The following is a 10,906-nucleotide window of genomic DNA, read 5'->3' as shown; positions in this document are numbered from 1 at the left end:
TTTCATACTTGTAATTATTTTATGCTATCGTTTCTCTCATTCAAACCTGTTTTTGTTCTATATAAGATTCCTCTCCTTAAAGTGTCTCCACTACAGTACACTACAGTACGGCTAACTAGTTTAATATTTAATGAAATGATAAATCTGTGGTATTTCCGAAAACCTGTCATTTTATAAAATACATTTCGAAGGCTCTCACTCTTTCTTAAGATAGAATAATGTGACTCACCCACTTTACGTCCACGCAGCACTGAGTCTGTCTCTTACTCAGTGGCTCTAAACTCCCCACATACTGTCTGTTATGTAAGAGATGTGTGGCTCTGCTAGCTGTCGGTGCTGTTGTTTTTGCACACTGAGGTGTTGTTATGTAGCTGACCACATTTGGTCAAGTGCTCCATTCAGAGGCTGCGGATGAAACATGGTTTTGCAGGTTAGGTGTTCATATTTTTAGCCCCCTGCCTACCTTTTCTGAAAAGTGTTTGTGCGAGCGCTTTTGCCATTGTTCATAATTCATGCTGCAGCGGTTCGAAAAAGCTACACTGAATGTGTTGTTCCGCTCCAATTAAACATTTATGTTAATCTATGTAGATCCATGTAAATGACCAGCATGTGTGCGTCTCTGTGAGCGAGCCAGTGGGATTTCAATCACAAACACAGCTCTGTCTGCTCATACAATTATGCCAATGAATACCTTTTATCTCCATTTGGAGAAGCTTTCTGTAGATCAACGTGTTCTGCAGGTGTTTACAGCTGTTGAAGTGTTTTTTTATTTTTAATATGTGTATTTTTGTTGTCTGAATCATTTGAAGTCAATAGACCGGTTTCAGTAAGGAGGTTCAACCAACTCAGAGTTTAAACTTGAACTCCTGAGTTGACTTATTGAGAGATTTAAAAACTTTTGGTTTCAGAACAGCTGATCTGAGTTAGGTCAATCAAGTCTGAGTAAACTAATTCAGAGTTAAGCGCGCACACCATGACTATTAAAAAGGAGCGCAGATATTACGAGTCACCATGGCAAAAAAGAAATCAGCATTTATTTTCTCCAGCTGAACTTGATGTGCTCATGCAGAGTTATAGCAAATATGACCATTCATTCTTTTTCTTTTCGGCTTAGTCCCTTTATTAATCTGGGGTCGCCACAGCGGAATGAACCGCCAACTTATCTAGCATTTGTTTTATGCAGCGGATGCCCTTCCAGCTGCAACCCATCTCTTGGAAACATCCATGCACACTCATTCAAACTCATGCACTACGGACAATTTAGCCTTCCCAATTCACCTGTACCACATGTCTTTGCACTGTGGGGGAAACCGGAGCACCCAGAGGAAACCCACACGAACGCAGGGAGAACATGGAAACTCCACACAGAAACGCTGACTGACTCAGCCAAGGCTCGAACCAGCGACATTCTTGCTGTGAGGCGACAGCACTTCCTACTGCTCCACTGCTTCGCCCAAATATGACCATATATTTAAAAAAATATATAAAAAATAGCAACACCACTGCATCACTAAAACAGAGACAGTTAGCGTGAAAAAACATAGCTGCTCAAGTTAATGCGTAAGTTTACATTTAAAATATTTAAAGTATTTAAATATTTAGGTATATTGAAAAATAAGTAATGTAATGTGACGTTTATTAACTTTTCACTTGAAAAAGTGGGGAATTGGCTGTAATTTTGAAGTTATTTCAGATGTAATTGCATTAAATGACATAAAATAGGGTACTGCATAGTTTCTACAACAAATGTGACAAAACAAGAATGCATTTAACCTTCACTCAATGTTCAGTGGAAAAGTTTAATTTAAGGTTCCCACTTTTACACGTTGATCAGTTTAAGATAAAATGTCTAAAATTGAGTTTTTAATAAATCTAAAAGTGCCATTAATAAATTAATAAATGAATAAATAATGCCATTAATCTAGTTACAGTACATGTCATTGTCGAACGTCTGTGAATTTAAGCTAATTGTTTATTTTTTAGCAGTAATATCAAAGGTAAAACTTAAAACTGTGGTATTGAATCTAATTGTAATTTTCCCCAAAAAGGACAAGACATTCTTTAGGCAAGGAATGACTAAGGTTAAGGTGAGAAATACCACTTCCTCTTTAAAAAAGGGGAGTAGATCGATAGAAACTCAGAGTTTAGAAAATAAAACCTGCTCCTGACCAGGTTAGGTTAGTAACCGACTCTGGTAACTGACTCTGAGTAAAAGTTACCTCTCTTTCAGAAACAGGCTTGACTTAAGCAGGTCGCACACCAGAAGCGACGTTCGGCAATTTCAATATTCTAAACAGGGTACACACACCGGCGCCGCAAGTTGGTGGCTGTTGGCGGCGCCCAGCCACGACTAAGGAAATTGTTCATATTTCTGCCGCACCACAGAGCGCCATCTGATTAGTTTAATTTTAAACAGCATGCGTATGTGCGCGTCTGGTGTGCGATACTTTCAACTGTCATGTGCGCGCCGTGTCACGGCGCATCCGGTGTGAGACGCCCTTTACCCTACTTTCTTGAGTTTCTCGAACCTGCCATTTTGAATCGGAAAACCCAGAGTTTCTCTCATTTCAGGATTAGCATACCCTGAGTTTTCACTGAACCTTCTTTCTGAAATTGGGCCAATGTCAATGTCTTACCATTATTTTCCTTATATTTTTCTCATAGCATATTTAAAATAATTTTAACAAGGAAGATATGCGAAATTTATATATACAAATAAAATCAATGCAAAAATCCCCTTTTAATAGGTAGAATCATGTTATTTTTATTTTTACTTTAATATTTCCCCATATATGTGCACTTTCTGAGACTGGATTTTTTTTAAACCACTGGGACATATAAATTATTTCATTTGAATGTGAAAGTTTATGACTATAAAATAAAATATACAGTATACAGTAAATATATATATATATATATATATATATATATATATATATATATATATATATATATATATATATATATATATATATATATATATATATTGTCTTTTTTCAGAGGATTTAATAGAAATGGTTTTGAGTAAGATGTATATTATTTGTTGAAATAGTTGTTAAAAAATTTAAATAAACATGTCTAAAACCATGGCATCTTTTTGTTATTTTAAATAAAATATGATACTTTAAATGACAACCTTTCATCAGAAGAAATGTCATCAGTATTTTATAGAATAAATCACAAATCCATTTTTATTGAATTGAATATAAAATGTAAAATATACTGATGGTAGCACTGTGGTTTTATCTGAAATGTATGAATAATGGCTGTTTTATATAGTATTGATTCTTCTGGTCCTCACAGACCCCAAATGCAAAACTAGTATATGGATTTTGAATGCGTTTTGAGAAATATTCTGCATGTAGCCTTTCCACACCTGTTTTTCTTCTTCTTCTTTTTCCCCTTACCACCTCTTTTTGCTTTGAGGAAGCCCGAACGCAAAGTTAGATGTACAAAAAATCTGAAATCTCAGTGATCTGATCCAACCTTTCCAAGGGACTTGAAAATCAAGAGTCTGTCTGAACTTTCTACTCTGTACTGGGAGGTGAGATCTGTCATCATCTGAAGATATACTGAAAAATATCAGTGAGATGGCCAGCTCTGTCGCCGTAAAGCATGTTAAATGTCAGAGATGGATGTATGGTTGAAGTCAAAATTATTAGCCCTCCTGTGAATTTTTTTCTTTTATTCTTTTTCAAATATTTCCCAAATGATGTTTAACAGAGCGAGGATTTTTCACAGTATTTCCTATAGTATTTTTTTCTTCTGAAGAAAGTTTTATTTGTTTTATTTTGGCTAGAATAAAATCAATTTTTAATTTTAAAAACCATTTAAGATCAATGTTATTAGCCCTCTTAAGCAATATATAACTTTGTTGTCTATTGAACAAACCATTGTTATACAATAAATTGCCTAATTAACATAATTAATTTAGTTAAGCCTTTAAATTGCACTTATGCTGAATACTAGTATCTTAAAAATATATAGTTAAATGTTATTTACTGTCATCGTGGCAAAGATAAAATAAATCAGTTATTAGAAATGAGTTATTAAAACCATTGTTTATAAATGTGTTGAAGAAAAATCTTCATTTCGTTAAATAGAAATTGAGGACAAAAATATACAGGGGACTAATAATTCAGGAGGGCTAATAATTCTGACTTCAACTGTATGTGCGAATGTTTTATTCAGAAATGAGAGCAGTTCAGAGACTGTTTTACATGGCTTGAGTCAATTCACAAGAGACCTGCACTAGAGTCAGTGAGATCTTTTATTAGACTTGTTTGGCTCTTACAGGCCGTGAACTCAGAATTACATCTTCAGCAGGTCAAATCACTGTGCAGTTTTTAAGAGGAGAGTAAAACCGCAGATACACAACTCTGCTTTTTTTTTTTTTTTTAAGAGTCAGTGCTTAAGTTCTGCTTTCTAATGTACTGTAAATGTTTCACAGTGAGTCATTACATTTTTATTTCCTGGTCACATTGACTTTGTTTATTTGTTCGTTCATTCCATTTGCTTGCTTATTGTGTTTCAATTTATTAAGTTCGGTGTATGTGTCTATATATTCATTATGTATTTTATTTTATAAAGGCCTTTTTATTTATTTATTTATTTTTATATTGAAGTCAGAATTGTTATTCATTATTTTTCTCTTTTAAATATTTCCTAAATTATGTTTAACAGAGCAAGGAATTTTTCCACAGTATGTCTGATAATATTTTTTTGGCGACAGAGACTGCATAATACGTCCTCAAAGAAGCAAAAATTTCTAATTACAACTGGTCAGATCATTATAATACTTGTAAGTGACACTCCAAGTCGATCTCACTCTTGTCTGTATGTTGTAGTGCTGCATTTATACCATAGTAATCTGGTAGTGTTTGCTTTGCTTTGGCTTTTTCAGGGTTAATTATTGTAATCTCCCAATTGCAATAAAGAAATACTGCAATAATCTCTGTAGAATGATGGCATTTCATGCGGTTCAGCTGTATAATCTTAAAATGCGAGCAAAATCACCTGTTTTCTCATCATTTTGCGTATTACGTTAGAGAATCATACAAATAATAGCTCTAAAGTGATGTTGGTGAAGTTGCAACTCTTTCTGCTATTCTGATCAGCTGCAGATGTGAAGGAATGGTGGAAGAAAGTAGTTCCTCATACAAAAGGATTTTTTAGGCTCTCCTTGTTTGATTTTCTTTTTTATATACACGATTATGCCATTGAACGGTTGTATAAATGCAATATCACACTTGTAAAAGTGCGATATGGCTGTATATCGTCACGCTGAACACAAGCCTCCCAACAGTGCCAATATACAGCCATATCACACTGCTACTCATGTGATATTGCTCATATATATATATATATATATGAGAAATTACTAATCTATGTACGTACTGTATGTGTGTGTATATATGTAATATACATTTTAATCCTTATATATTTGACACAAGGATGAATGAGCCAAACTTCAAACAGGTCTAAACTAATCAAACAATTGTGATTAACTGAAGACTGGCAGGAAAAAGAAACAAGGAAAATCCAAACCAAAAGCCAGCATAAACTAGACAAAACAAACAGAACTAAACATAACTGTGACAATATAAACAAGCACAAATGAGAGTTGATCAACTTTTTTTGAATGATTATTTTTGTTCCCTTCTCAGCAGTCCTCATCTTTGGATTTTCTCTTCACAGGTCTTGAAGGGCTCGAAGAAGCTGTCGATGTCAGTCTGTTCAATGGGGCGGATCCCGGGTGGTTATGTGACCAATCATGTGTACACATGGGTGGACCCTCAGGGCCGCAGCGTGTCCCCTCCTCCAGACCTGGTGGAGCAGCACAGCTTAGGAGGAAGACTCTCAGACCTCCACACAAACACTGAGAAGAAGGTATGTTTTAAAGGTCACGTGAAGTACTTTGAAATGTACATTTTTTTTATTCGATGTTTGACTTAATCTCAACTGTAAAAGATAGGGGGGGCCATAGAACAGCTCCTCCTCTTTAAAAAACAGTCACTAACATTTTGTTTTATCACAGCTCTGCCAGTAAGTGTGGTTGAGAAAAAGCACATCAAATAAAAAGCAAATGAGAAGCATCTTGAAGGGGGCGGGGCATATCAGAGACTAGAGAGCATTTGATTTATTGTCCCAATAAATTTACAGAAACTGAAGTATGAGGTTGTTGATCGATTAAAGCAGAAGTGACAAACTGCAAGCTTTGGATGTTTATATCAGTATTATAGTTTCTAAACGCAGATTTTGTCACTGTTTTGGAGCACACTAGCTAATAGATATCCTTAAAACTAGACTAAAACTAACGTCAAATTATTTTTTTATTTTATGGAACCATTAAAACAGCGATCATCTCAGATTCAGCGGAGCTCAAGTGATTTATAATTCAGCGTGACGCTGTAAAGTGTTAAACATCTGTGGCTTCATGTAAGAATTGACAGCTCGAAGAAGTGTAGAAATGATCCAAATGTCTCAGTGAGCACATTTTCATGTACGTCAATAAGGTGATAACTCACTAAAATCAGCTGATTTAAATAACCTGTTATCCCAGATTACATGCAAAAAAATAACCTACCAATTCAAGTAAACCGCATTTACAAAACTTTGTACAAAACTAAGTGGCATTAAACATAATAGTTTGCATCTCTACATGTTGTCATCTTAAATTTTTTAATAGTATTACAGCATGTCACCATCCTCAATATGTTTCCATGCAAAGATGCAAATAAGACTTTTGCGCAAAACTGGAATATCGCATAAAGAATAGAAATTGCTGCAGTAGGAGAAGCCACTGTGGGCCTTTTTTCTTCTATAATAAATTACCTGCGCCTCAAAATACAAAAAACAATGAACACACAGTGGCCTGTAAAGCCATGATACCACTCTTTGTGAGCACAGATTCTAATTAAATTCTGGAGGTAAAAATATTAAATCACTTTGATGATGGGCTTTTGGCTAAAGGATTTTAGAATAAACTAATCAACATTTCAGATGTTATGTGGACTGTCTGGTGGTTTGTCTATTAATGGCATCCCATTGTGCACATTTTTGTTATCACATGATTTGTTATAACAAAATCATGTGACAGTTATGATGAGTGTGCTGGAATCATTTTCAGTAAATGTATTTAAGTTTTCTTATGTGCATCTTTTTACTTTAATTTTTCATGTAAAAGTGAAAAATGCTCATAAAAATGGGTAGATGAAAACATAGCTAATGGAAATCTTATGGCTCATATAATATCCTCTCAAAATACAGCATTTGTATTGTACCACAGGATGAGGATATACAGTTTTATGCAAAAGTTTGGGCACCCCTGATAATTTTCAGAATTGCAAGCCATAGCCTACTGGCCTTTCAAATCAGCGATTTCATTTGGATATATTTTACACCCTATGGAAAAAAGCAACATTTCAGTTCAGTTACATAAAATTTATTTATTCAAGAGATTCAATGCAATTTAAGTCTTAACAAAAACAGACATGTGCAAAAATGTGGGCATCCCAACAGAATAATGACATCAATCTATTGTAGAGCCACCTTTTGCTCAAATAACAGTCTGTGGACACTTCTTATAGCCAAGGATAAGTCCCTGAATTCTTGCTGAAGGCATTTTGGACCATTCTTTCTTGCAAAAATTTCTCCAGTTCAGTCTGGTTTGATGGGTGCCAAGCATGAACAGCCCTTCTCATATAAATCCATAGATTTTCAATGATGTTCAAGTCTGGGGATTGGGATGGCCATTTTAGAACATTGTATCATGTCTGAGCATGCCTCTTGACTGATTCCTGAACATTGTTCTTAAGAATCTGCTTATACTGGGTGCAATCCATGTGATCTTTAACTCTGACAAGGATTTTCAATATCTGTACTCCCAACACAGCCCAACAATATGATGGACCCTCCGCCATATTTTACGGTAGGGAACATGTTCTTCTCCGGGAATGCTGTGTTATTTTCCCACTACGCATAGCACCTACGATTGTGGCATCTGTCCACACAGTATATCTTTCCAAAATGATTCAGGCCTGTCCAGATGAGCCTTTGCATACCTCAAATGACTCTTCTCATTGGCAGAATGCAGAAAAGGCTTCTTCTGCATCACTTTCCATTGAGCTGTTCTTTGTGAAGAGAGCGCTGGACCATGGAACAATGCACAATGACATTACCAGCTGCAAGATGTTCCTGAAACTCTTTGGAGGTGGTCTGTTGTTTGTCTGTGACCATTCTAGCCAATCTTCACCTTTACCTTTGAGATATTTTTCTTGGCCAACAACATCTATTCTTCACAAGAACTGTTCCTGTGGCCTTCCATTTTCTTACTATATTTCTGACGATGAAGACAGACTTTAAACCTTTGTGATAGCTTTTTGCATCCTTATCCTAATTCACGTTGATGATGAATCCTTGTTTTAAGTCATTACAATGTTTTTTTTTTAGCTTCCCTATGTTGCTACTTTCTGGTTCAAAATAAGGAGAAGCACAACTACCAATCAGCTGTCCTTAATATCCTTTTTTATGATTGGTTGCACCTGTGTTAGGATTGTTAAGGTTCACTGAGCCACTCAAATCAATTTTGTGTTGTAATCAATCAGCATTATGACTACAGGTTTTGAAATCCACACAAAGAAGAGGGTGCCCAAACTTTTGCAGAGCCTATTTTACAGTTTGATATTAACAACATGACAAAAACATGACATTATCTATCTTTCTGTAGAAATCGAATGGAATTTCACTGTGATGTTCTCTTATAAAGAAAGAGCACATTACTATACTATACTATGGCCAGACTTTTGCAAAAAACTGTATATATGTTCTTGTCAGATATCACACAAGAACATAAACCAACTGAATCGGTCTTAGGGGCAAAAATCTTTTAATCTCTGTGTAATAATCTTTGAAAAAAAGCTGTGATTATTAGTTTATTCATTTATGCTTAATCCATTTATGGCCTTCAATAAAGTAAAACTGGTTAATGCCTTTACAAGACCTCATGTATTGTTGGCTTATTATGACATAATCTGCTTAAGAATGTGGATGCAAACAAACTCAGGGATTCCTCTTAGCTGCAAACCAGCTCTGCAGGTTTTTTCTCTATAGGTGCATTAACACACACACATACGCGCACGCACATTCATCAGCTTTGTTCACTATGCCCTCTCACACCTTCATCCCAAATTCTGCCTCTTCAGCTAAAAACATCCAAAGGACAGCAGTCGCCCATCACAACACTGCCGACAAGGACTAAAACACTGCAGCCAAATACACGTTCTAGTACTAAATAAAGCATCTGCCACGACTGACTCAAGAGACTAACATCTTTTATCTCAGTGTACAAGGTATCATCAGAGGTTTTTCCCCCTAATAGGACCTAGAGCTTATTTTGTGTGTTTTGCATTTGCACAACAGTTTAAATATAAGAGAAAAAATCATAGTAAATTTTGTTTTTACAGGAACAGTTTCATTCTAATATGCTGATTTTCTATTCAGAATTTCTTATCATTATTAGTACTTGAAATCAGTTATAATCAGTGCCATTTAACATTTTGTGGAAACTGTGATGTATTCTTTGTAGTAAGGTTTCATGCTGTGATTTATATATATATATATATATATATATATATATATATATATATATATATATATATATATATATATATATATATATATATATATATATATATATATATATATAATCTCCACAAAATATAAATGAACTAAAGTTACCATTTAACATTGATAATAATGACCATTAATATAACTGAGAACTATTAAGGACCAGTCAGCAGATTAAAATAGATTTGATCACACTTTACAATAAGTTTAATTAGTTAATGGTGCTGTAGTTGATTTGCCAAAATGCTAACCGCTTTGCATAATATCTTTAAAAACACAGTCCCACCCCTCCCGTCCAAAGCCACAACTTCTGATATTATGAACGCACATCTTAAAGATGATAGTAGACAACCTGCTAGATCATGTCATTCGCCAGTGAGAAAACTTTATAGTACTTTATTCATTCATTCATTCATTCATTCATTTTCTTTTCGGCTTAGTCCCTTTATTAATCCGGGTCGCCACAGCGGAATGAACCACCAGCTTATCCAGTACGTTTTTATGCAGCAGATGCCCTTCCATCTGCAACCAATCTCTGGGAAACATCCACACACACTCATTCACACTCACACACTACGGACAATTTAGCTTACCCAATTCACCTGTACCACATGTCTTTGGACTGTTGGGGAAACCGGAGCACCCGGAGGAAACCAGAGCGAATGCAGGGAGAACATACGACTCCACACAGAAATGCCAACTGACCCAGCTGAGGCTGGAACCAGCGACCTTCTTGCTGTGAGGCGACAGCACTACCTACTGCGCCACTGCATCGCCATTGTACTTTATAATACTACTATTCCGAGCAAAAAACTGTATTATATCTAACATGTTTTCAGTTGTGTAGTTAGCAAAACTTGTCAGAATGTGCAACATTTCATGCATGCAAGGATCGCTGGTCTCACTCTCTGAATTACACTTATTACTAAGCCATACTTGCATGATATTTCTGAATGAATATTCAAAGTAGCACAGTAAACAATATAGGGAGCGCGTCAAAGGTTGTCATTGTTCCGAAATGAACCAACGTGAATATAAAACCAACTTCACCTCAGTAAAACAGGCTAGGCAGAATAGCTCTATTTACTTATGTTTTGTTGTTACACTAAATTAAAATCTACATTATCGATGCTGTAAAAAGTCCCTTATGAAATTGAAAATAGTCATATCAATCTTTTGCCGGAAGATTTCTGAACAACCCTTCTGTGCATATCACTCATTCATAACACAACACAATCTACATAAGCTTTGCGTGACTAAAATAGTTTTAAACCATAAC

The 10,906-nt window shown here is 35.3% G+C and overlaps 1 protein-coding gene across 1 annotated transcript in view; it reads left to right on the top strand.

The window, feature by feature from the left end:
* The first annotated feature begins 5,662 nt into the window (after nt 1-5,662).
* LOC130228354 (whirlin-like) overlaps nt 5,663-10,906 on the top strand; it is a 65,910-nt gene continuing 60,666 nt past the window's right edge. Inside the window, exon 1 of the mRNA XM_056456792.1 lies at nt 5,663-5,889. Within this exon, the coding sequence (XP_056312767.1) occupies nt 5,725-5,889 (165 nt within the window). The 5' untranslated portion in view covers nt 5,663-5,724. The remainder of the gene's footprint in view (nt 5,890-10,906) is intronic.

The sequence above is a fragment of the Danio aesculapii genome, chromosome 5 (genome assembly GCF_903798145.1).
Source record: "Danio aesculapii chromosome 5, fDanAes4.1, whole genome shotgun sequence".
In the NCBI taxonomy this organism is placed as follows: domain Eukaryota; kingdom Metazoa; phylum Chordata; class Actinopteri; order Cypriniformes; family Danionidae; genus Danio; species Danio aesculapii.
The sequence above is the reverse complement of the archived record's forward strand: the minus strand, read 5'-3'. Positions and strand labels throughout refer to the sequence as shown.